The 27,652-nt window shown below is 41.3% G+C and overlaps 2 protein-coding genes across 30 annotated transcripts in view; both read left to right on the top strand.

The window, feature by feature from the left end:
* The window catches only part of NR1H3 (nuclear receptor subfamily 1 group H member 3), a 51,296-nt gene extending 47,594 nt beyond the window's left edge, over positions 1–3,702 (top strand). For all 7 annotated transcript variants that reach the window (XM_084849650.1, XM_084849622.1, XM_084849639.1 and 4 more), the window contains one exon: positions 1,221–3,702. In XM_084849650.1, coding sequence (XP_084705776.1) covers positions 1,221–1,367 — 147 coding nt within the window. In that variant the 3' untranslated portion in view covers positions 1,368–3,702. The remainder of the gene's footprint in view (positions 1–1,220) is intronic.
* Positions 3,703–8,371: 4,669 nt separating this feature from the next.
* Positions 8,372–27,652, top strand: part of MADD (MAP kinase activating death domain) — a 151,070-nt gene continuing 131,789 nt past the window's right edge. For 18 of the 23 annotated variants that reach the window (XM_084849462.1, XM_084849584.1, XM_084849565.1 and 15 more), the window contains exon 1: positions 8,372–8,460. The gene's annotated coding sequence lies outside the window, so the exon portion shown is untranslated. Of the gene's footprint in view, positions 8,652–25,049; positions 25,138–27,652 lie in introns of those variants that run through there. The other 5 variants (XM_084849519.1, XM_084849405.1, XM_084849573.1 and 2 more) reach the window with 3 other exon arrangements.

Raw genomic sequence — 27,652 nt, 5'->3', positions numbered from 1 at the left:
AAATTAAATACTGTTATTTCCGTATGAAGCTGTCTTATCCATTTGATCCAGGTCCACTTTGACTGGCGGGTGTTCTACAAGGTTGCAAGCAAAGATCTTTCCAGCCTTGCTACCTGAAGTCCTTTTAGCTGGAAATCCTAAGTATTGGACATCGAACCTTCAGCCTGCAGTGGTACTGAGCTATGGTGCCTTCCCTGCTATTTAACATTTATTCAGTGCTCTTTGTAGCTGCCCTGGGCTCTTTGTGAGGAAGGGCAGGATATAAATAATGAAAGACAGACAGACAGACAGAGAAAAGGGACATGGGTTCCTATTTATAGACGTAATAGGAGCTTACTCAGATACTGCCTGAAGCTATCCACCCAACATTTAGCTGGAGTTGCTGGGGATTGAATATAGTTTTGCTTCTTAACCATTGTTGTAAGGAGCTTCCAGACGAGACTTTTATTGTGCAATTGCCCAGCCTCATTCATGGAATTTTACAGGGGGTCCAGATGTTGTCATCTTCCACGTGTAACCTTCCCATGTTTTTCCCACAGCTTCTTCTGCCTTCTTACCACAGAAAATACAATAAGGAGATGGAATTGCTATTGTCCAGCTGGAAGCACCCCTAGTTTTGGGGGCAGTGAGTGGGAGGCGGGGGGAGAACTTTTAAAAATGTGTTAAATGTGCTAGTTGAAAGTTTGGAAACTAAGAGAATCATTGGACAGGATTTTTAGTGCTCAGAACAACTGACTTCTGTATGTTGCCCAGGCTTCCTAGTTCATAATATAATGGCTCCTAGTAACCTTCCCTGTCTTTCTGCCCCCTAGTCCCTTGTTTTGCTTTCTTTGTCTTTTAACACCTCAGTCTTGACAGTACCATATTTTTTAAAAAACCCAAACTCTAAGGTTTTAATTCATTATGTAAACTATGCAAAGCAGTTTATGCAAGCATCTACAATTTGCATGATTTGTTCTGAGCAGATATAATGGAACATGGGGTTCTTTGGCACCACATGTAGCCATCCATGATGTTATTGTGGCTGTGACAAATAATGTTATGTGATGGGCATAGGCTTCGGTTTAATATTAATCATGTTGGTGTCTAAAATGCTTTGCAATCTTATTACCCTGAGGGTAAGTTATTATTAGTCTTACTTCACAGATGGGAAACCGAGACTGAGAAACAGATTTGTGGATCTGTCTGATATCTTTGTCCTTTTGTGTGTTACTTTACAGGATCATCTAATGTTCCCACGAATGTTAATGAAACTGGTCAGTCTTCGGACTCTAAGTAGTGTTCATTCTGAACAGGTGTTTGCTCTTCGGCTACAGGACAAGAAGCTGCCACCACTTCTTTCAGAGATCTGGGATGTCAGTGAATGACCACACTGTCCCAGGGCACTGACCTGCTGAAGCAACCCCACCATTTACCTTTTGCTAACAAGAAGCTGTTCTCCCCTCTCCACAAAACTGAAGCAGTACAGAGGGCTATGGTCCTGTGGTTTCCCTGCTCTGATGAGAAATGTTTGAGGCAAATGGGTTGGACCAGCTGCTATTTTAAGTCTTTGATTTAATGTCTTCCAGAAATGGGACAACACCTGAAACACCTCAACGTGGTAGAGATGAAGAATCCACTGTAACAATTTCTCCAGTGGCTTTCTTCTTCCAAGCACTTTTCCTGTGTTAAGGAAACACAGGAGAAGGAAACACTTTTCCTAAGGTGTTTCCTTAGGTGTTTTCCTTCCTTTTAAGGAAACACTTTTCCTAAGGACCCAACATTAACACAGAGGTTTCTCAGGAGTTTCAGAGGCAAGCTCCTTTGCATATCCATTTTGTGCAACTTCATGGGAGTTCCTCTGGACTGAATATTCTTAATATACTGTGACATCCACAACAATTAGCAGAGAGCTGGATATGTAGTGGACATTTGTGACATTTCCTTTGTTTCTAGAGGGATCTTTTCTTTCTGCAAGCTGGAGCCATAAGAACTATCTGAACCCACAGTTGGGGTTTGTTGACTTTTTAGAAGGGGCCCCATGGATTGGGAGAGTAGCTGTACCATAGAAATGTCTTATGATTATTTTTCCAAATATTTCTTCCCCCCCACCTTCCTCTGAATACAACCATCACTGGCATTTTAGGGTCCTTCACATGTACATCATAGATGCACTAGAGTCATGTCCAGTCACCATTTCCTGCCATGTGCAGCTACTCTGAATGTGACGGTGTACTTCACATGTATGCACAGTATACATTCATGAAGCCCAATCCTGTGTATGGATACTGAAAAGTAGAGCTTATTCTCAAGTAATTACAGTCTTACTCCTTCAGTCAAATGGCTTTATAGAGATAGGTGTGGGCTGAAGGTTTCTGGACACTTGGACTGCAAGAATGAAGAATGTTCCCAGTTCTTGTATTTGGAGCCAGGACTGGCCCAAGATATTTTGGTATCTGATACAGAGGACAAGATGGCATGCCCTCCCCAGTTCACATATAGAAGCTGACTGGACTGGCAGTTGAATCTTACTTCAACATTGGCAGTGGGACAGTATCCACCATCACACCTGAAGTAGCAAGCTAGTTTAGGGGACAGGCTATGTGGCATATACAGCTCTGATCTTTAACACAGTGAAACAGGTGGGTGGCTGTCACTGCTCCCCCCCCAGCATCTGCCTCCTGAGATAGTCACCTCACTCTGCCTAATGGTAGGGCTGGACCTGTGTGTGTGTGTGTGTGTGTGTGTATGTGTCTATGTCTATGTTGGAACAGTATTGTAAACACTGAATAGACCTGCAGATCACATAAGTCTCAAAGGGTGGAATTAAATATTACATGGAAATCTGTGTAATAAAATCGCCTTCTACGCCACGCCGATTCTCCACTATACATTTCCCCCTCAAAAGCATATTTTTGCTAACACACACCCAAGTGGGGATTTGCTGCATGTGTTCACGTGCTTAATATTGCCCTCAGATATCTTCAGGAAGGAATAGAACTCAATTTGTGCCTGTGATCCAAGAATGTTAATGTCTGTTAAGAGTATGAAGGAGCACTCATCTGTTCTGAGACATATGTTTGTGATCTCTTGTCTCCACCTTGAGTATGTCAAGTTACTACCTAAGGTTTGCCTTTTCAGTTTAATACCCATAAAGAGTGTAATATTTATAGCCTGATCCTATATAGAATTAATCACCCCTAAGCTCACTGATTTCCCTGGGCTTCAACACACTTACATTTGCATAGGATTAGGCTGCTACAGAAATAAATTAATTGAAAAAATATTCATCAGTCTACATGCCAGGATGTTTGATGCCTGGAATTAAATCTGAGATTCCCTGGTACGCTAGTAGTAGGTCCTTCCTTCTTTGCCAGGATATCAGTTTGCTTGCCCTGCAGGAATCCTGATAGCCTGGGCCCAATGTGATTGTTGATTATGTAGCAAGTGCCATACCTATGGTGTTGGTCTTGTGTCTATTTTGCACTTGAGGTTGGTCTCTTTCCACTGGCCTTTACTCTATAAAGCGCTTGTAACAATTTGTAAAATCTGTTTTTATAACTCTTTGCAATTGTAAAATTCTTTATTTTTAATTCTGTATTTTAACTAATCATTTGCAAAATGTTAATGTTTATGTAAAAGAATAAACCTAATACAGAATTTTGACTGTCTCATGAAGAACAATTTCTGATGCATCAAAATAAACTCATCTTCTGAAATTGCACTTCAGAGCTAATTATTTCAAGAAGTGGAGACCTCAGGCTTGTGAAGGAACAGAAATTAGTTGAAAATGAATGACCATATATATCCAGAGTATCTTGGTGTACTGTATACTAGGGATGTTGGAGAAATCCACCGCGGATTCAAATTCAAAGAATTCCATTCTTTGGAATCCGGCCTCCAGAATCCGTGGCGGAACAGCTGCAGTTACCTCCGCGTCAGGAGGATTGTCTGCAGAATGGCGCTCAGCTCCTTGCTTAACTGGAGCCGTTCTCCTCCATGGACACATAGACTTATACGCAAGATTAACAGCTCTATTTTGTGTATGAGTCTATGGGCACATCCTGACAATCACCTTTTTTTTTTTTTTTTTAAAGTGATCGGCACGGAGGAGAATTGGTCCAGGTAAGCAGCCCTCAAGCTGGGTGGTTCCGCAGAATCCTTGCAGAGCGGATCCGCTCCGGAGGATTCGGGCAGGCAGGGGAGGAATGGATCGCCTCCCCTCCCAGGCGAGTTCCCCACCAGAATGGACGGTGGGGAATCCGTACACCTCTACTGAATAAATTTGTAGTGTCATATTCCATGGAAATGTTCATGTAGATATAGTGTAACTATATAACTATATTATGTGCATTCTGTGTTGCAATCCTATCTATGGGAGCTTTGTCATGGACTAGAATGAGATATAGATTGGATCCTATTTGTCCAAAGGAGACTTGGAGTGGAAAACTGTTCATCAAACTTTCTAAGCTACAAAAAGAAGAATCTCTAGCCTTCAGTGTTGGCCCAATTTGTGTATTGGGTGCCATGCTAATTTGTCTTCAAATGGACATTCAGAATATTAACTTCAGAATACAGCAACTGGATAGACCAACTTTTCTATGTGTTCTTGAATCAAAGGGTTGGAAGAGCTCAAGAGCTATTTAATCTAGGCACTTGTTACACTGAAATAGATGCCATGTTATAGACTACTATTTAATATTCTTAATCTTTTTGTGACAGATCTAGGGATAATCTGATTACTCAGTGTGTTTCTTATACAAATACCTAGCCCTGGGTTAATTTTTAACACATAAGAAACCAAGCTATCCAACTTTCACATTGATACTAAATGCAGAGTTAAGTAGGAAAAAAGAGGAGAGGCAAGAAAAGGACAAAAAGCCAAAAAAAGAAGAGAAACCTTAAAATGGTGCTCAAAGGAGAAAATGTATGATGTGGTATGTACAGCATGTTTCAATGTGTAAGACCTTTTTCTATACAATAATATACATTTCACTTAAGTGAACTGGTACAAGATATTGGATTAAGATCTTGCACCCGAAGAAAGGAACATGTCAAGCATCATACAATAAATTTTCTCTTAAGAATTATGTTTCATTGGGACTTCCGGTTGGAACCGATGTCGCTCTGGCAGCTTCCCACGGGTTCTCCAGCTCTCTCAAACAGCTTTTTAAAAGGTTGAAAAACATTTCATCTCCCCCCTGGAATTAAAGGGATTCCGCAAGGCGGAATGTGGACAACATCTTGGAGAAAAGTACCCCCCTTGAGATAGTGGGGGGGCTGGATTCCAGGATTATCTCCCCAGAGCTTTACCAATGCAAGAAGCTGTGATGAGACTCCTATTTCATAGGAGAAAGCAGGGCTGACGTGTTCCATAATAATATATGCTTCAAGAAATATCAGCAACTCCTGTGGGATGATTTAAGAAATATTAACAACATCTGAGGACCTGTAAGATCTGTTTGAGAGAAACATGAATGCACCGAGAAGAAAGGGGATAGCTTCACCGCTAACTCCCCCTGTACCTCCTGTGTCAAAAGTTTCGAAAACAGAAGATATAGGGGAATTAGTTACTCTGATAAAGACTTTATCTTCACAATTTATGGAGCAAGCCATAAGGCTGGATTTAATCCAAAATTCCATCACCTCCTTGCAAGGAGCCGTCAATTTAATTCATGGCAAAAAATGGAGACGAGAATTAACGAGCTAGAAGACCGAGTAGCAGCAAATGAAACTTCGACACAAATTTGTTTTAAAAATACCTCTGACAGAATTTCTCAACTGGAGGCCTTCATGAGAAGATCCAGTGTACATATTATTGGGATTTAAAATCTGTCTAATGATGTAAATTTGCCTATTTTTGTGGATAAACTTTTGCCTGAGATACTTCCTATCCCATCTGATTATTTACTTGATATTGAGCAGGCATTTCGTGTGCCAAATGCGAAAGGGACTGACTACACCATCATAGTCCAATTTGCAAAAGTCTCCACAAAGAATTATATCCTGCGTTTGGCAAGAGAGGGTGGAAGCCTTTCCTGGAAACAAGATAAAGTTATGTTATTTCCCGACTACATCACAGAGACGGCGAATAAAAGAAGGCGATTTATCAAAGCAAAAAATATGGCAAAACAAATGAACTTACAATGTTACTTAAAATATCCTGCTACACTTTGCATTGTGTCTGAAGGTCAGATGAAGAAGTTTATAAATCATGAAATGGCGGAGGCATGGTTGAACGTAAAAATACGTGAGATTCCTGTTACAACCCCAAGAACTGGAATCTTTAAACAAGCTTTGTTAACTATTTGTGTTTAGTCTACATGATCCAGGCTAGGTCAGAAGATAAATGATTATATATATATTCGTTTATTCTCTTTTATCTTTTGTTTTTTCTTGCTTTTCTTTATATTTTTTATTTCAAAATAGTTATGGTATACTGTATTTAAATTAATTGTTTGAGGGCACAATGTGTACTTATATATCTAGTATAAATATAAAATATATTACTGACTATTGAAGGTTTAAAGTTTTATTATTATATAACACTATATTCCTTTTTTAAATTATTATTATTATTAGTAGTAGTAGTACACCCCTTCATGGATCACTGCCTTGTTGTGGCGAAGGGGCTTGCGTAACTCAGTGAAGCCATAAGCTATGCCATGCAGGGCCACCCAAGACGGACAGGTCATGGCGGAGAGTTCTGACAAAATGTGGTCCGCTGGAGAAGGAAATGGCAACCCACTCCAGTATTCTTGCCAAGAAAACCCCATGGAACGTATCACAAGGCTAAACTTGAGCACACTCTGGAAGAGAGCGGAGGACAGGAAGGCCTGGTGTGCTATGGTCCATGGGGTCACGAAGAGTCGGACACGACAACGACTAAACAACAACAAAGTAGTAGTAATAATCTAGGCTACTGGGAATGAACTGTAGACCTGTTTCTTGGATATAAGATTGATAATATGATATTGAAATGTAAGGTTGTTTATTAAACGGTAAGATTGTTAAGGTTATATAGTTTGTAAAATAGAATGGCATCAGAGGCTGGGGGGTACTGGAGTATAAATTTAATTCTTTAAGGGGAGGGGGAGGGAGAGGGAGGGGGGAAGGGGAAAGAATCTTCTTCCTTTTTCTTCACCTCCTTTCCTCCTCCCTTTGCCTTTTTTCCTCTTTTCCCCCTTTCTTTTTCCTTCTCTTTTTGTTATTATGGTGTCCTCATCAGAATATTGTATTGTTGGGAAATTCTAGTATTGATCAGGTTGTTGTTATGTTTGGTATTGTATATTTCATTTATAAAGATAAAATAAATAAAAATATATTTAAAAAGAATTATGTTTCATTGAACTTTTATCTTACCTTTCTTCATTTAATTCAGAGTACATGCCATCACCCTTACAAAACATCGCAAAAATGGTTAAGTGCATAGTGCAGTGTTAGTGGTTAGAGTGTTGACTGGGACTCGGAAGACCTGGGTTCTAATCCCACTTGGCCATAAAGTTCATTGGGTGATTTTGGGCCACTCACTGACTCTCAGTCTAACCTACTTCACAGGGTTGTTGTGAGGATAAAATGGAGAGAATGAGGAGGACTGTGTATGGTGTCTTGGGTTTCTTACAAGGGGAAAAAGGGTGGGATATAAATATAATAAATAAAATTGCAGGAGGCCAATGGGGATTGCTACTTTGAACAAAACTGGAAGGTCTGATTTGGTTGTGGAAGGCTCAATTGCGCCAGCACGACGTGTTCTGTGCTCTTCTGCGTTCTTGTGCTATATGAAGGATTGGCTGAAGGATTAGAGTGAAGTGTAAGTCCTTCTTATTGTCAAGTGTCTTGTATTTTAAGCAGTGTGTCTTATTATAAAAGGATTTGCCTTTATTCCAGAACATGGCAGCCCATTGAAAATATTCACACGGGTAGTTTACCGACTGGTAATAAATAGGATTTGACTTTAAAATGTTAAGTCAATGAAGAATGTTAAAACTGCATACCTTTAAATGAATTCATAAACCAGTGTGTGGTGGTTGTGTTGAGGAGTTTGGCTCTCCGCTGGAAGAAAACAGCAACTTCATTTAGAATATCCCGTAACGTTGAATTATTATTTGGTTGTCCTTTTTTAAATAATGCCTCTTTTAGCAGCGCTTGGAACGGGGGACCTTGTCACACAACGCGGCTCCGGCTCGCGCTTCTGCCCGCCCCCGTGGGCCGGGTGGGGTGGGGGGAGGCGCTGGCCGTGGTGCTCCAGGCCCTGACGGTGACTCCACCGCACTTCGGCCCACCTCTCCGGGGTTGGCCCGACTTTCCCGCTCTGCTCCGTCCCCTCCGAGCGGCTGAGTGGTTCGTTCTCCACCTCCCACTCCCCGCCCTCCCCGCGCTTGTTGGTTCGCCCCTCCTGCCCGGGCTGTTGATGCGGAACTGGCCGGGCGGCTTCAGGCTGAGCAGAGCCGTGCGCGAGGAGGACGCGGCCTCCGCTGACAGGTAAGACGAGCAGGCCTCGCGCTCGCTGCTGGAAACGGATAATGGGGCCGCGCGCTCTGTCGTCTGTGACATAAGTGGGGGCTGAGAGGCGGCGGCGGCGGCGGCTTGTGGGGAAGGCTGTCTGAGGCGAGCGATTGGGTTGCTTGTGACAGGAGGTCGTGGCGTGAAGCCGAGCCTGACTGAGACGAGAGGTACGTGGGAAGTCCCAGGCCAGGGTCGTTGGTTCGTGCGGAGGGGCTCGTTGCATAGCAAGGCGGGCGGGCGGCAGGCGCCTCTGTTGGAGATAGAAGGTTGGTGGTGGGGACGTCGGGTGACGAAGCACGGATGCTGGAGGAGGAGGGCACAAATGGGAAGATATGGGGTGGGGGGTCGACGACTGACGCAAGGCGGGTTGTCGTGTGGGGCGGGGAGGTGTTGATAGGCGCTGGTTCGGGCGCAGTCGAGGGCGGGGTGGGAGGGGAGCTGGGCCAGGGAGGGATTACGCCTGGGGCATGAGAGGATCTGCAACACCCTGCTGGACACTGTCAGAGGGATGTGTGCTTAGGAGGTCTCCCTGTTGTGTTCGTTATTTGTCTGGGTTCCCCCCCCCCCACCTCCCGTCGCACCTCTGTGCTGAGCGTGCGCGCGATGGTGCCTCTCCTTGCCCCATGCTGCATCCATCCCTCCATCCTTCGGGGCTGGCTAGCGTTGGTGAGTGTGGCTGGACCCCGTTGCAGCTGTTTCCTCTCGACGCGCTCTGTGTGGCTGGCTCGGCCAAGGTCACTGGCGAGAAGAAGAGATAAAATGCAGCTCGAGTCTCGCTGCTGTGGGCAACAGGGACCTTCCATGGCCCCACAGCTCTTTCATGCCCTGTGCGGGGAGGGGGGTCTTATATCATCCCAGAGGCCCCTGGGTCTGCTCACATTTCTCACGGAAATGGCTAGAGCGAGTGTGCTATGCTTTGCGGAAGGTGTGGGTGATCGATCTGACTTGCATTTTCTGGGCTCTAGTTTCTCAAATGGAAAATTACAAAGAGTCTGTCAAGGGACGGTAGAAGCTGCTGTTCTCTCAGTGTTAAAACTACCTGAAAGAGGAGGCAACGTACTTCCAAAAATACTGTTGATAGTTCTGCAACTGATACTATAGAGAGCAGCATCTCTAGTGTCCATATGCACTACACTGATATTTTTCATTTTTCCTGGGCATATTGCATGTGTCTCTCATCTGCAGTGAATAGTTACTGTCTCTGGGACTTCATCTGATGGAGACATCCACTTATAAGCCTGTTGTCTTAAATATACACTTTCACTAGAAAATCTCAGGCCCTTAAAGTGACCTTTACTATAGCTTGTACTCCTTTTATAGGATATTATGTTGTTTAGACATTCTTGAAAACACTTAAGCTCTAATCTGTCGAATTTGACTTCTGAGTAGGAAATCCTGTATAGAATTTTGTTGCTAATATTATATCCATGTTAATAAAATCTTGGAAGCATATTTATTTAAATTTCTAGGTGAATCTGTCTGGAAGATTGAGGGTGAATATTTATTTAAAAAGTCAGACTAAAACAGATACCCCCCTCCCCCACTGATTCAAAGGTATTTTCACAGGTAAAACTTTTGCAGTTCCTGCATTTGTAATGCAAAGACAAAACACTACAATGACTAGAACGTATTGATCCCTTATACCTTCTGTCATATATTAAGCGTTTCCATCTGTATGCAAAATGGTGCACAAAAGACTTTGGTCCTATGTAAGAACATTCTGATGTGTATTTTGACTTGCATATATGAAGCTTACCATGCAATTCTAAGCACATCTGCCCAGAAGTAAGCCCCATTGGTTTCAGTGGGGCTTACTCCCGGGTAACTGTATAGGATTGCAGTCTTAATTGGTGTTTTATTTCTCTTCCATTCTGTTCTTCATTAAAATAATTAATGTTAAGAAATAACACTTAATTCTTGAGAATTAAGAACACTTGAGAACCTCAGATGCACTTTTTAGTGTTGTATATGAAAATTCTCTAAGACCTTTGGGCTTTGGTGAGTCTCCAAGGGAATGGTGTTCTAAGGCTGTGGGACTATTGTTAAATATCTCTGTAGATAACCTTGCCAGAGGGCCAGAGAGGCAATAGTTTCATATTCAGAAGGACAAAACAACACCTTGAATTATGCCTGGAAAGTTATTGATAGCTAGCACAAAATTTAAGCCCAGCAGTAAATAATTTGCTCATGTTCTTACTGCGTAGTAGTGTGGTTTGCACATACTAAATCTCCTTTGTCGCCTTCATGAGTAGAGAAGTTGTACATAGTTCTTGGGAAGAATAAAAGGGACATCTCATGTACAATTAATACATTGATAGCAAAGTATATACATTTCACACTTCAATAAAGAAATACTTGATGAAGTGCTTATATAGGGGGAGGGTAAAATAAAGCAATAAGTAGCTTAGGAATGGCTTTTCATGGCTCATCTACACCATCTGTTGTAGTGCAAATACACATGTGCTGGTTCACAGGGCTTTGCCTACTTTAAAATCTGACCATTCACACATTTACCTGCAGCCAAATAATAGCTGAGTTCTGCATATACACAGCAGTGGGTCATCCTATGTCAGGAAGCCTGTCCCCAGGGCTTTGTTGATGTACTTTAATTCCCCCAATCTAACTGGCAGATGTTTTGTTTGTGTGTACACTTTGTAAGTTGTTATATTGTGTGTGTGAATGTCATGAATAATTACACAAGTTAGAGAAATCACACTGATAAATGCACAAATCTAGCTTGCAAATCAGGTAGAAAATACACTTTCATGGTATCTGAACCCTGTTTTCTTTAGCGCTAGGGGGAAGAGACACAGGCAAGGAAAGGAAAAGGATAACCCACTTGGCTTACATGTGGCTGCCGTAATCCCAACTATGGGGTTAGCTGCTTCAGACTCTCCAAAGTATTTTGTAATCTGACATTTACTAGAAACATGTGCATGTCTTCAAAGTAGTTAAGTTTGACTCTTATAAACAGATAAGTTTATATTACAGTTACAGTTCTTACAGTTGTGCCTGTACTGATTTCTGTATCAGTGCAGTTATTGCAGATCTTCTAGTTAAATCAATGCCACATCCTGCAGATGTCCATCTGGTGAGAACCAGGAAGCTGGCCTTTTCTGCCATTGGCACCTAGTCTCTGGAATACCCTCCCCCCAGAAATAAAACATGTATCAACTCTGATAGAGTTCAGGTGCATGTTGAAAACGTGTTTCTTCACCTCAGCTTTTGATGATATATAATGCCCCTCATTTTGATTTTCTCTTTGTTTTCTTATGGCCACTGGTTATGTTTTAGTATATTTATATTTATTTTTTATATTTTTAATACACTGCCTAGATATGTTTACATGACAGGTGGTATAAAAATATTTTTTTATGAATGAACATCAAGAGCTCTGACATGTGGTAGACTCCTAGTGTATACTACTTTTATTTCATTTCTATACCGCCCAATAGCCGAAGCTCTCTATGTTGTACTTTGTGGTTTTAATTTTTGTGAACCACTCAGAGAGCTTCGGCTATTGGGCAGTATGTAAAAGAAAAGGTTCCTCCTGTGCAAGCGCCGGGTCATTACTGACCCCTAGAGGGACGCCTGCTTATGCTGGCATTTTCATGACAGACTATAGCGGGGTGGTTTGCCATTGCCTTCCCCAGTCATGACTACCTTTCCCCCAGCAAGCTGGGTACTCATTTTACTGACCTTGGAAGGATGGAGGGCTGAATCGACCTGAGCTGGCTACCTGAGACCCGGCTTCCGCTGGGATCGAACTCAGGTCATGGGGAGAGTTTCGGTTGCAATAATGCTGCCTACCACTCTGTGCCACATGAGGCTCATTGGGCAGTATACAAATAAATAAATAAATACACCTTTTTTCTTGTCCAGTGTTCAAAGTAAGGGAAAATTAGAAAAAGGACTATTATGTATACTGAGGGATTCATCTTCTTAGCAGACACAATGAGAATATATATTTTTTAAAAGCTATGCTTTTCTCCTTTGGTTACTGAATTAATCTTATGTCTTGACTCCTAATACTTTGAGGAGAAATGCTGTGAATTTGTGTTTTGTTTGTACATATGGACAACTGCAATCTCCCCCAGCTTAGCTGCTTTTATAAATTCAGTTCAGCTCAATGTTTACATAAATGTTAATCAATAAATTGGCAAGTGGCTGCAGAGCCTACACTGGCTAGAAGAAGGAAATTTTCAGAGGGTCAGAAGTATTTTGAGATTATATATGGTGAGGGAAAATTGGGAGACCAAAAGTAGTGTGAAAATGATTGGAGTGTGTATTTTAAAGTGAATTATATGGATTATATATATTTTGCAAGTATACATTTAAAGACCGCTAAGGTTGCAATTGCTATACGTACTTACTTTTGTTTTGAGTAGACATGTATAGGATTGTGCAGTAAAAGTGCTGTGTAAATAACTCCACAAAAGTTACCCACCCACAGATGTTTTAACTTATAATACTTCTGATCCACTGGTGCTGGCAGTGTCAAGTAATTTTTTTATCCATTACAAATGATATGCCAACTGTTCCTGGAGACTAACTATATCTCTTCCTGGAGACTAGGGCTCTTGTGATAGATACCTTTTTAATCTGTTGCAGTGGGTTGTGTATGGGGCTGCTGTTGAAGATTATTCAGAACTTCAGCTAGTATAGAATGCTGCACCTCAACTCCTTACAGACATAACAGGCAAAATGTAAGGAACATATAAAGCCAGTATTAACTAACTGTACTGGCTACTTTTATGTTTCTGAGCCCAATTTAAGGTCATTATATATAAAACCATCTATGGCCTGAGCTCCCCCTGAGCCTTAGGAGGCAACTTTCTTGAAGTTTCACCAAATCATATGATGGGATCTGTAAGGAGCTGGAACTTTTTAGCCATGGTGTCCTATTTGTAGAACTCTCTTTTCAACTAACTTTATACATCTTTAAGGAAAATATTCAGACCTTTATATTTTATCGGTTTTTCCAAAGTATCATATTAGAGCCAGCTTGCACCCTAATTGCAATTAAGATGTTGAAACATTTTATGGTTTTTAAAAAATTTAGTTCGGTCAATTTTTTATGAATGTGTTTATACATTTTATGTGTAGAGCAAAATGAGCTAGGTATAGACCCTAGGGTCTTTCGAAAGATGGGAAAAAACAGGATATAAAATTATATGAATAAACAATTCCTTTCTTCCCTGCTCAAACCCATATTAGTTATTTATGGCCTAAAAGAAGGAGACAACTTGCGTCTTTTCTGCCTAGATGGAGGTCTTAGCATGCCACAGGCAGCCTAGCACATAGGTGCTTCCAAACTATGAGATTACAGAATCCCGCTTCCTAATCAGAGGATTCCTTTCTTATACGTTATGCCATTTTCAGGTATTATTAGGTAAGCATATAATAAAATATCAGACTGTATATATTAGATGTATACTCTGTACACAATTACATAATCAACCATTTTAGAGCACCAAATAGATGAATCATTATACATCTGTTATATAAACTTTTGTGATGATGTATCTGTTCTGTGAGAAAAATAGTGGCACTGCGTTATGACAACTTAACCTTCAATATGTCTTCTAAAGAAACTTCATTGCATATTTATCATAGATTGTGGAAACAAACTAATAGCTAGCTAGAGGAAAACATGTTGCACCCAGACTGCTTAACATTTTTCATAATTCTTTAATGCTGGCAGCAGATTTCATGGTAATGAAATATTCAGAAGATTTTAAGTAGGGAAGTAACAAATTGAGAGAACCTGAATGTACTGGAAGTGCAAGGAGCTTTAATCTGGACAATAAAGCTAAAACATTGGACGTACTAAGTGAGTATATAGGGATAACCTAAAATGTTCTGTTTGATAGAATAATGAACTTGGATAAGTAAAAATTCAGGGAGTACATTGGTGACATTAGACAGCAAATTAGAGATAACTTTGATGTTCTTGTTCTGTTGTCACATTGCATTGAAAAACATCACATTGAATATACAGGGCCACTTCACATGTCAGTTTTTTTGGTATACACCTAAGAGTATATACACTTTTAAAAGTGTGTTTAATGTGCAGTTCTATTTACATGTTTGCTCAGAATTATCTCACTATGTTCAATGAGGCTTACTCCTTGTAAGCCTGTTTAGGATTGTGGCTGTAAAAAATAGGTATGAATGATGCAAAATGTTTGGAAATGCATGTATTGGACAGTGACACATCTCTGTTGATTGTACAGTTGGTGGCAGACCTGAGTTGGCCTCTGCATAGCTTGTGAAATGGCTGACACTGAAGCCTGGATGCATTCAGCTTCTCTCGTAGTCTGTTAGAAATCTATACTAGTCATGTCCTTTGGGTATTTCAAAAGTATGTCGCATCTAAGGTTAGTAGTTTGTCAATATTATTTTGTTTATAGAGTTTAGCTTGAGGCAAGTCATACTACCCAAGGACCAGTTTTCAGTGCCATAGCTTAGTACTTCAACAAATAAAATAATGACTTTGAGCATATGCACTCAACCGTTTAGCATCACAATCAACTTCTGAACATCTGAGGTTTAGGAAAAAGAGTTCCAGGGGCCAGTCTACATGGGGCTTTTACTCTGGTTCTACTGTGCCCCCAAGACGATCGTGTGAGATGCACAGCCCTCCCTGTAGCAGGCACACTTTTTCAAGCTTTAAAAACAGTGTTACTGCAAACATATTTTGTGATGGATTTTCCCATCACAGCAGCTTGAGTGCAGTTTGGGAGTCATGTGACCTGAACTGCCTTCAGTGTGGGCTGGGAGAGAGCAGCTCTGATTGGCAGAAGGGAAAGTGGCGTCATTAAAGGGTGGACCTGGCTTCAGTGTGGTTTTGGAGTCTGTGTGGCCTCAACTAGTGATACTGCCATGCCATGGGCTGCGGGGTGCAGCGCCTATACGAAGAAGCCTACATCGTATCTGGAGGACCTGCACTAGATGGTGCTTTGTCTACCCCCAAATGAGCCTGCAGTTTGGGAAGACTTCTGTTCTCTTGAAATCTCCACTTCTGCCTGAAAACAGCCCGGTAAACATATCTACTCAGAAGTAATTCCCATTGACTTCAACTGCACTTACTCAACAGGGAACCAAGAGGGGTGGGGAAAAACTATTGTTTTGAATCTGCACCTATCCGGAGGTGCGGAGCTTCATAAAGGGATTAATGAGTTTAAAAGGTGCTTTGTTTTCCCCTAAATGAGCCTGCAGTTTGGCATGACTTCTGTTCTTTTGAAAACAGCCTGCTCAGAAATAATTCCCAGTGACTTCCATTGAGGTTCCACCCCTGCGCTATTATGGAGGTGTGGAGCTGAGCGGGGGAATAAAAAGAAGAGGACTGGGCTGGGAGGTTGTTGAATTCTCCTCCTTCCAGGGAAGGGCCTCTGTGGAGCCTGGGGCACTGCTGCAGTTGCGGGGAGAGAGGGATGCTGTGCAGGATCCTCCACTGCACCACCCGCTTGGCCCCCATGGCCCAGCTGCTCCTGCCGAGCATGCTGCTCTGGGCCACCAGGAGAGAGGAAAGTGCAGATAGGCACAGGCACACACATTCCTCTCCCTTGATCCAGGCATTGACTTCCAGTGCCACACTTATTCCCCACTCCCTCACTTATTCTTTGTGAAAGGCTTACAAAGATTAATAATAAGATGATGATGATGATAATAAACTTCCATTGCACTTCCTCAGCAGGGAGAGGGGTGGAGAAGCCTATTGAAATCTGCCACAAGAGTCCACCCACATATGCCCAAGCTTAATGCCATTTGCAGTCTGTCACGCAAAAGCGGTTCTTTTTTTAATATGCTGCTGTAATTGGCTGCATGTACTATGAGAGGAGTAAATCCGATTGGATGAAAATGTGGTTTTGAATGGAATCACACTGGAAATCTTCTCCGTGTAGATGGGGCCAAGATCAGACACACAACTTCAATGTAGATTTGAGCCCCAGCACTCTTATTTTAGAAACTGAATACTGCTTAGATCAGAGGTGGGCAGACTTCAGGCTTATCAATGGTTAATTTAGGATGCAGGAATAAAAATAGCCCATGTGTATTCAGCAGCATGACTCAGTGAAATCTTCTGTTCTGGTAGCCCGGTGGTTCACCAAGTCCAGTATTCTGTCCATAATAATAGCTAGTACTGAGTGCTTCGTTTCAGACTCCTGGAGGGCAGCTAAAGAATGTCATGCAGTGCACAGGATGTATATGTGATTGCTGCATGGCAATGTCCAATAAGGAAGTGTTTCCCATGAATGAAATATGTAATGTTTAAACTGATCTCTAATGGTAGCTCTGAATCACAAATTGGGATGTGACCATATGTACAAAAAAGTTGTATACCGATAGAGGCAAGACAAGAGTTGGAGGCAGAGTTGGAAGTTCTTTTGTGCGGATCTTCTTTAGTGTGTATATCAATGCTGACAGCAGAGAAAACTTAGTTTGACCTGTGAGGGTCCAGAATATGTTTTATCATAATGCCACCATTCCCCTTCTGTCTGGCCCTGATTGTAAATTGATGTAGCAACACTATATTTGTTGTAGTATTACATATTTGAAATGTATTGAGTGTAACAAATCTGATTTATGTGGTCTTGAGTAAGCACCCTAATATTCTCTTTGCTTTAAGTTGTTGGAGATAAAGTATTTCCAGAGTATTCTTTGCTCTTGAATAGTACTTAAAGTAAACCAAAGAAATGGTGGGGAAAATGGTGAAAAACAGATAAAAGAAAATGAATATTTTACATGATTCTGCCTAATCAGTTAATTTGTTATACTATGAAGACTGCTAGATATTCTATCAATCCTAACTCTTACAAGATTAGTACATTAGGCCTGGAATTAATTTAGAAAAACTTACTTTCCAGATTTCCATACAGGATAAATTGTTCTTGCTGCTTCAACCCTCCAGATGCCTTATTTGGATGAAAGAATGTAATGGAGTGAGGAACCTTTTTCCTTTTGGGTGTTGGAAAGTCTGGTGTGACTTACAGCACAGTTGCTTTATATTCAGAAAGATGGCCGCACAGCATTTAGTGTTAGAGGCAATAAACACAGGCTAGAGCCAGTTTAAAGAAGTTCAAATCAACTTTATTAGTGCTTTTATACACATCATCAAAGAAAGTTATCTAACATTGTTTACAAGCACCCCTATAAGTAAGTGAAGGCATGAGATATGGAGACTTGCTTCCCCTGTTGTGTGGAAGCATGTGTTCCTATTTTTCAACGTTGGAGTCTACATTACCTTGCTTGAAACTTGTTGGGATCTACATTGCAGCAATGTGGGGTGCCAGAGGCAAATGTGGGCAGTCATAGACTTGATTCTTTGTTCAGTGTACAGTGGGGAAAAATACATTTTCATCCAGTTATTATCCTTCCTTAACTTGTACAACATTCTTTCCATCAGCACTGTAGCTGAGGGACAGTGTGGGATGAAGTAAATATCACTAACCCAGAACTGGGACTGGTGAGGGGTTGTGGCTTAGGAAAAGGGGGCATGGCCTGGGGAGAGTCTGGATGTCCAGATTGAGAGGTCTAGATGTCTGCATTTGGCTCATGGGTTGGAAGTTCCCCACCCCTCTACTAGATAACAGCCTCTGAGTTACCATCCTACTCTCTTGTGCTGATGACTGTTTTTTATTTATTAGCTAGGTGGCAAGATTGTACTGCTTTGACAGTGAGTAATTTTGTTGGCAGGTGCTCAAGCTATCCATTTTAGGTCAGTTCTAATCATCTGCAGTATCAGGAGCTACTGCCAGATAAGACTCAGATCTCAGCTGCCAGCTTTGTTGCCTGCTATTTATGTACCACGGCTTATGTAGCTGCACAGGAGGCAGAATTACTGGTTTCGCTAGTTGTTCTGTAGTCTAGCAAACATTTCATAGCTGTGGAAGGTTGATGCTCCCATTGCTTATAGTGGAAGGGTAGGTAACATGGTGCTAATGGGATCCCTAAGAGAGCATCTTCTCCCTTATCAACCTGCCTGGTTACTGAGGTCATCAGATGACATACTCCTGGTGGTTCCACAGGGACCTATAGCCCAATTGGAGTCCACCCAGAGAAGAACCTTCAGTGTGGTGGTCTCCTTTGTGTGGAACTCCCTGCCTCTGGAGGTCAGATAGACACCAACATTGTGTTGTATTTGGCCCCTCCTGAAAATATCTTTATTTGAAGAAGCCTTCCTTGACCAGCCACAGTTTTTATTGGTACTCTGTTTTAAACACAAAATGTTTAATATGGTGTTTTATTCTTTTTAGCTTTTTAGCTTTTATTGTTCACTACAGAATCTGTCTAGATGTGGAGTGGTATATTATATTTATTTTATTTATTAAATTTTTATACTGCCCGATAGCTGGGGCTCTCTGGGCAATTTACAATTAAAACCATAAAATACAATTTGACAAGACATAATATAAAACTTTTAAAAATTTAAAGTACCATGTAAAACCAAAGTAAAACCCAGTAGCAGTTACAGCCCAGGGAAAGCCTGTGTGTTTTCAGGAGGCGTTTAAAAGATGTTACATTTTCTGCCTCCCAAACTTCATGAGGGAGGGTTTTCCAGAGGGTGGGTGCCACAACAGAGAAGGCCTGCCATTGGGGTTCTTCATGGCGACCTTCCTTTCATTTTGGAATGACCAGCAAGGCCTTCTCTGAAGACCTTAAGGGAAGGCATTCTGCTAGGAATCCTGGTCCCAAGTTGTTTAGGTCTTTATATGATCATCACATAACCTTGTATGTGGCTTAGTAGCTAATAGGCAGCCAGTGCAGTTGTTTTAACACAGGTGTTATGTGAGCATAGCTAGGTGTCCCAGTGAGCACCCTAGCTGCTGAATTCTGCACTAGCTGCAGCTTCGGAACCATGCACATGGCTGATTGAATCACACAGAGCGCATTGCAGTAGTTTAATCGTGAAGTTACCAGTACATGGATCACCATGGGTAGACTATCCCTATCCAGAAATGGGTGTAATTGGCGTACCAGTCAAAGTTGGTAATGGGCGCTCCGGGCCACCTGGGCTTTGAGTGACAAAGATGGATCAAGGAGCACCCCCAAACTATGGAGCTGCTCCTTCAGAGGGAGTGCAACCCCATCCAGAAGAGGCAAACACCCCAAGTCCTAGACCCAGGAACTGCCAATTTCTAGGGTCTCTGTCTTACTGGGATTCAGTTTCAGTTTATTGGCCCTTGTCCAAGCCATTACTGCATCCAGGCACCGATTCAGAACATTCATGGCCTCTCCTGATTCAGATGTGAAACAGAAATAGAGCTGGGTGCTGTCAGCATACTGGTGCTTGCCCCAAATCTCCTGATGATCACTCCCAACAGCTTTAAATAGATATTAAATAATATCTGTGGGGCCAAGGTGCAGTCACCCAATGCCGACCCTGTGAGTACGACCCTCGGCTCCCTGTGGAGCCGACCCTGTGAGTACGAGTCGAACCACTGTAGTACAGTGCCTCCAACTCCCAACTCATGGAGGTGGTCCAGGAGGATACTGTGGTCAATGGTTTCAAAAGCCACTGAGAGATCAAGAAGAAGTAACAGGGTCACACTCCCCCTGTCTCTGTCCTGAAGGTCATACATCAGGGTAACCAAGACCAACTCCAACCCCAAACCGGGCCTGAATCCAGACTGGAATATAAATGTTGTAAATAAAATAAATAAATAAATAAATAAATAAAAATAATGTGCCCCGAGACACCTTTCTTGGTGCCTGTCAAGGTGCCCCACCTCTCCCACTTAAAAAAACACAACACATTTTCCTACTGGCAGCTGGGATTACTGTGAAATAGGTTTCTCTTGGTGTTCAGAACTGTGGGTTCAGTTGTTTAGTGTGTTGGTGCTCAGATCCCACCTCTGCCTTGTACTCAGTCTTTTGAGCAGATTACTTGTCCTTTGCCATGCCTCCCATGGCAGCCATTTTGTGTGGTTCCAAGGACAGTTTCTCAAATTGCCGAACGTGTCCACAGGCCCCAAAAGGATGCCTACCCCTGTTACAGTGTGTTCTTTGTAATCTAATGTCAGCTTTTCATGTATTTGTACACTTGCCATGATGCTTAGAGTTTCAAACATAAATGATTGAAACCATCAAAACACATTGGGGGGAAGGAAATTCAGACTTGTTGTAGGCTAGTATGCTCTCTAGAGCAGAGCTAGGCAGACTTCAACAGATAATTTTCCAGGGTTTTATTTTCCCACAGAAAAATTTCCATTTCACAAGTTCATTTATAAAAATGAATGTAAGCCAGTTGCAAGTATAATACTAGGAAAACCTGGCAGTTTCAAAGTTGTAATTAATGGTTTTAAGTGATTATTCCTAGCAAGTATGTGAGAGAATACATATATGTAATTGAAATACATATATGCCTCAGTGTGAAATGAAACTAAGAAGTAATGACAGTGAAACTGAAGGTGCCCCAATAACCATAGCTGAAGAAGGTTGAAATAGATGAGTGGTTGTCAGCATATCACGCACGGTGCTTTGGGTTGCTAAAATTAATTACTGCAGCCTTCCCCAGCCAGCCACACTGACTGAAGGATGTTGAGATTGTAGCCCAACATACCTAGAGGGCACCAGGTTGGGGAAGGCTAAATTACTGTGTCAACAGTTTTCAGTACCTTTGTTTCTTTTTAATATTTACACAATGTAAGGGAAGTCCATGCTATTGTCTTTACATTTTTATTCTAATAAAATGTCTACATGATACTATATATTTACATCACATTAAGTGTGCTATAGTTTTTTTCTGCAAATATTTCATGTCAGATACATCTGATGTATTGGGACAAAAATGAACAAAGGGTACCTTTTTAATTTTGTTGCTTATTTTACCTGTAATTTCGTAAACACGATAAAATATATCACTTTATAGTGGTTTTCCAATGAAAACTGAAAATTTTCTGATGCAGACTGAAAATTTTCCAGTGCAAACGACTCTACGTAAATTAGCCTATTCAAGGTTTTCTGGAAAACCCACATCACTACTTCAGATTTACAGAATCTACTTTTTTTTTTTGCTAGAACTCCAAAATCCACCAACTGGAACCAAGTGAAAAATTTTGGTTTACAGGCCGGACATATCCTTAGAGATAAAGGAACAGCGTATTTCTGTGCATATGCTCATCCTAGGAATTTTTTTCAGTACCAGAATTGAGCTCCTCTCTCTCTCTCCATACATAACACACACACACACACACACACACACACACTTTCTCCCAGCCTTTCATTTCAGTGGCCTAATTGGAGGTGGAGAAGCCTTTTTTGTTTGTTTCTATTGTTAAACAATGGACTCTGAGACCCTTATCAATTTATAGCAAATCACCCAGAGACCTGCCGGTATATCTTGATCTACCTTTTTCTGACCTAGAAAGTAATATTGGCCTGTGAGTTATATGGTAGGGGAAGTGTGTTAAACCCTGATAATGGCAAGCCTGTTTCATTACTAGCTTGCATACAAGGTAGAGTAAAAGAGTGAATGACAGCATTTCCAGGATGATTAAAAAACAGCTAGTTTTAACACTGTAGTACAGGGTTAGGCAACATGGTGTCCTCCAGATGTTTTGGACTACAACTCCCATAAACCCTGACCATTGGCCATATTGCTGGGGCTTATGGTAGTTGTAGTCTAAAACATCTGGAGGGTATCAGGTGCCTACCCCTGCTGTTGTAACCAAATAGAGCAGGGTAGGCCATATGTAGGGCTGCATGTGGCACTTGGCCTAATTTCATGTGGCCTTTGCCACAATTTCAAAACCCTTTTATAAGCAATCTGTTCAGACTTCTAGCAAGAGCATTTTTTAAAAAAATAATAAACTTTCTGTGGTAAGAAAAAAAGAAGCACTGGGAAAACCAGTTTGGATGGCTTTATAAGGGGGTTAGACAAATTCCTGGAGGAGGAGGCTATCAATGGCTACTAGTCCTGATGGCTATATGCTACCTCCAGTATAAGAGGCAGTATGTCTACATACACCAGTTGCTTGGAAACATGGGCAGGAGGGTGCTGTTGCGCTCATGTCCTGCTTGTGGCTTTCCTATGGGCAGCTGGTTGGCCACTATGTGAACAGAATACTGAACTAGATGGACCCTCGGTCTGATCCAGCCTGGCTTTCCTTATGTTTTAAAACATCAGAGGGTAACAAATGGATGACAACTCTGTGTGGCCCCCTATAAAATGTGGATGGATGAGGCATAGCGATTCTATGCTAATGTGTGAAATAACCCTGTATCCTTCTCCAGTCTTTTTTCTTTTCTTAAAAAATTCTTAACAATAGTAAAAAGGAAATGGTGGTAGGGCCACATGTGGCACACCTTAGACTGAGGTGCAATTTACTTGTGGGTCCCAATCTACCAACTGAAGTTTAATGAAATAGAGGAAAGGAAATATGAAAGAGGAGGGCTTGACTAATTGCTGGAGTAAAATGCTAAGATGTTTTTTTTCCAAGACCTAGCCCTCCCTTTTTGTGAACATATAGAACCTTTTAGGTTTATATGGCCCTCTGGGTACATTTTGTTGGCCTTTGTCAGCTCCATGTATTCATAATATGGAGGTGGTCTTTTTTATATAACGATTGTGAAGGAACAGAACTATTCTCCATTTTCGTAGTTAGTTTGGTTAGTTTTATAGTTAGTTTGGATATTATGGGCTTAAATCATTTGTGTGTGTGCTAGCCAGTTTTAACCAAAAGGTTACTAGTTTAAAGGTCAAACATTTACTTAGAATGTAGAGGTCAAGAAGTTGTGCTCAGAGGAGCCAGGACATTATGAAGTTCAGAGGAAAAGAGATAAAAGATTTTAACTCAGGAAATGGAAACTTAGTTTGCAGAAATGAACCAGAAACTATCCTTCTGATAAGTTTGGGAGAAAAAACCCTAATTTTAAGAGATAAAAGCCTAAGGCAAAAAGACAGGGGGTAGGGTGAGAGAGGAAGGAAGGGAGCCCAAAAACGAGATAGAGGTGCTGGTACTGGAGAAATGATTAAAAGGGCTGGACAAATGAGAATAAGATATTGCTTGGATAAGGGACCTGGATAAGGTAGGGACATAGTCTAGTGAGTTTAGCTGGATGCATGGTTGTTTTATTACCCTATTGCTTGTATGTGTGTGTGTGTGTATGTGTGTGGTGTGTGTGTGTGTATTCATTCAGATTTAAAAACTTTTCTATTGACATTTTTCTTCAGTATAATTTAAACTTCGTTATCTGAAATGTTGTGGTCTCTTCTTTTTAGGTTACCAACCCCATAACTCATAGCTAGCCCCCACACTACCTAAAGTAGATACCTGAGATACGGAATGTTTTAAGGTTGGTTTGGTAGAGGCAGCCAGAGGGGGAAAAAAGGCTTCTACCTGGTGGCAGCGGAAAAGGCCACAGGAAAAGAAAGGCAAAAAGGAGTGTGGGCATACTGTTTTGCCTGTTTTCCTTTGCCTCCATGGAACATGGTGTTGCTGAACTGTGACAATAATATTCTATAAATTTTTCCAACAATAATTCTTCCAGAGCGAATTTCTGCTTATCTTCTGGTATAATTTGGTGGTTACTGTGAAAATATCCCTGCCTTTCCTTTGTATCCAACAAGCCTGTGCTTCTTAAGGTTCCCATAATCCAGCCTTCCCCAACCTGGTGCTCTCCAGATGTTTTGGACTTCAGTTCCCATTAACCCCAGCCAGGATAGCCAGTGGTCAGGAATTCTGCGAGTTTTACTTAAACGTAATTTAAAGTTTACTGTCAGTTGTCCATAACATATCAACTTCTCTAAACATAACATCATAGATCAAATTTATTGTGTTTATACGTTTCTTACACAAAATGTGTTGACTGTTAACAAAGTAAAACTTTAAGTACACCATTGATTTTGAATGACAGACTATGTGACATTTTTCAGGTAACTGCTGACCTTGAACATTAAATCTCAACACTCCTCAAACTACTGTTTGATCCTGAGTGATAGGTTTTAACTCCACATTCATTCTTCGTTTATATAAATTAGTCAGAACACCTCATAGATTCTGTTTATACAAGTTACCCAAAATGGATAATGAACTAGCTTTGTGGCTTCCCTTAATACAATCATTACTTTTTTACTTTCTCAGTTTGCCAGATTCTTAATTATTTCTTATTAAGCATTGTCAGTTGCTTTTCATTTGGAAGGACATGGATGAGCAATTTGTCCTGTAACCTTCCTCAGCCCATCCAGAAATACTAAGCCAACTATTCTCTCAAAAACTGTGTCAACATTACCTGAAAACAATTGCATATCCAATGGATGAGACTATTTGTTGTGGATGAATCTCTCTGTGTGAATATGTGACCACATTCTACTTTGGTATTTGTTGGCATTTAAAATGAAATGCATATGGAAAGGCAACTGTTGGGTAAACATAATATTTGAGCATGAGATTATACGCATGATTACATTTTGGATGATCTAGACTTTAGTTTCAGAAGATGTGAAGTCTGCCACTCAGCACTGATTAATGAAAAGCAATTTTTGTCAGCTAATAATTTCAGTTGTTCTCTCCTGTTTTTTTTAAGGGATACGGTCAGCTGAAAGAATTGTCTGTGACCATGGCCACCTTTCACTGTTCAGCAGAGTTGCTGTGCATTCGTATCATGCTAGAAGCCTGCAACTGAGGAATTGGCTGGCTAGTTCAATCAGTATGTAAATTCAGCTTTCCTCCCTTCCACCTACTTGTCTGAGAGAAAACAAGTCAGATCACAGTGCTGTTGTGATAGCAGAAGTCATAACTGGCACAGTCCCTCTCCTATGCAAATCTTAAAAGAACAGCAACTTATGGATCTAGTAGACCTGACAGTCATATGACCACTTGGTTCACAGGCTGCGACTTCCAGTCATCCAGTTTTCCCTTGCCTGTTCACTTCTTTCTGCCTCAGTGCACAGCCCCTCCTGATTCTAGGCCCCCTGTAAAGTGTTGCTTCACTTTCTTATTCTTCATCTGAAGCATGCATATTTTCCTTAGATCCCAGGTTTTCAATCCACTCTCTACTTTGTTCCACTTCCATTAGCCAACCTGACTGCTGGCCAGGTTCCCTTGTACTCTTTTCTGGACAATCTTAAGAGGTCTAAATAAATTTGAATTTCTTTTAGTATGTTTTCATTATATTTAGTGAGCAACACTAAAAAGGTATACATTTTTAATTTTTCATTTTATATATATATATATATATATATATATATATATATATTCTGATAGCCCAAAGTTTTTGAACTGAAATATCTGATTAGGAAAAAATATCCAATTAAGTACATGGCTGGCTGAGGAATGCTGAGAGTTGTAGGACCTTTTTCTGTCTAAATGTGCATAAAACTGAGCCCTTAATGTGTTGTATGTGTTATGTCTCTGGCAACCAGAAAACAAGAGGGGATGAGGACTGCAGAGTGGTCAGCTCATCAAGTGAGGGTGGGGGAGGAAAAGATAGAACAGGGGTGGGGAACCTTTTCCAGTCTAAGGGCCAAATCCCAATCTGGCAAAAATATCTGGGTCCACATTCCATCTTTGGAAGTGGTCAAAGGCAGAGTGGATGGGGCCAAAATGTGATTCTTACTGTTTTTAAGCCTATTCAGAAGCAGGGATGAATCACTCACTCAGGAGCACTTTCAAAGAGCATCCCAAATAAGCTGTACATGTCTACACAGAAGTAACAAGGCAAGCCTCTGCAGATCTACTCAGAAGCAAGCAGAAATAAGAGCTTTTTCCTGCTGGGAGAATGGGCAGGGCCTGGTGAAGAAGCTAGCATGATGGGGAACCCCTGCAGGCCATATCCAGTCCATGTCTGGGATGGAGCAAGATGTAGGAGGAGGGACAACTGGTAGAGGAGGCAAGGGAAGAGAAGAGAAATCAGAATGGGTGGTTTCAATTTTACCACTTAAGAAGGAGGCAGAATCTTGGGCAGAGTGTGAGGATGGGTTTGATAGTGAGACAGGCCTCAGCAGAGAATCCGAGTTAGGGGAGAAATGCTGAGGGTTCCTATAGTTGGTGTGGATCAGAGAGGTAGGGAATAGTGCTGCTTGGCCAGATAATGGCAGATGACAAAAAGGAGAACCAACTCTTTTGTTCTCCTCAGGAGGCATTCATGACAACATGAGTGAAGATACTGAATGGAGGCAGTGACCCAGGGTTGGAGATGGGAGAGGCAAATAATTCATTGGGAGAGAGGAGCAAACATATTAAAAATTGATGATAAGAATGAATTGAAGGTAATAACTGCAGAGGCTACAGAGCAGACAGATGCAACAGAGGAGAGGACAATGCATCCAAGAGGGCCATATGATCAATAGACTGGTTGTCATGAGAGAAGCAAGAGACAGAACATGGGGCATGTGGGTTAACTGAAAGGATTAAATAATTTTGCTAACAGAAGACTGATGGGGCTACTTCAAACTGCAGATAGCCAGTTCGATCTGGAATGGTTGAATAATCTGAATGAGAGTTTTGGGGAGACCTACAAGAAGACCCTCTAAAAGACCCCAGACTCATATTTAAGAATATCCACATTTATATTCCAGCACCCTGACCTATGGGCAAGAAGACCCTGGACATGTGATTTAATACCAATTAATGTTGTGGCATTATAATACTTCTAACTGAGACGTGACAGAGAGTTGGCTTTGGGGAAAAAAATGCAGCAACCTTTGCTTTGCTTTACTATCCTACAAACAGGTCTTTGCAAAAACAAAAGCAAGGTCACAGTGAGCTCTGTTTTGCAAAGCTGCTGATAACAAGCAGAGAAGAGGAGCACTGATGCATGCTCAAACACCAATAAGAAGGAAAAGCCTTTTCTGACTAGTTTGTGTTGTGCACCTTCACTGATAAGGGATGCTGAGAACATTCTTACTTGATGCCTGTTCGTGTGGGAAGCCATAATAATAGCACAAACAATAGTTGGAAAGAGGCGTAGATGGCATAAATGACAGTAGATGAGTTCAAGGAAAATGTAGCAGGGAGGAACACATGAATCAAGATAACGTGCCTAGGTGGTAGACCTTCAGTAAAGTTTTAGAAAAGTCTCAGATTAACCCATTAATGATAATGCCAGAGATGTTTCCAAAACACATGAGCATAAAACTTGAGATTGTTATGGAATAGATACGCCTCACTTTTGATTGGTGAATGGGTGGTTTCACCACCTGCACATCCCATTTTTGATTGGA

This window comes from Heloderma suspectum, chromosome 1, assembly GCF_057233095.1.
Source record: "Heloderma suspectum isolate Gila_16-S chromosome 1, 16-S_ref, whole genome shotgun sequence".
Taxonomy (NCBI): Eukaryota; Metazoa; Chordata; class Lepidosauria; order Squamata; family Helodermatidae; genus Heloderma; species Heloderma suspectum.
This window is presented reverse-complemented; position numbering and strand designations above follow the sequence as displayed.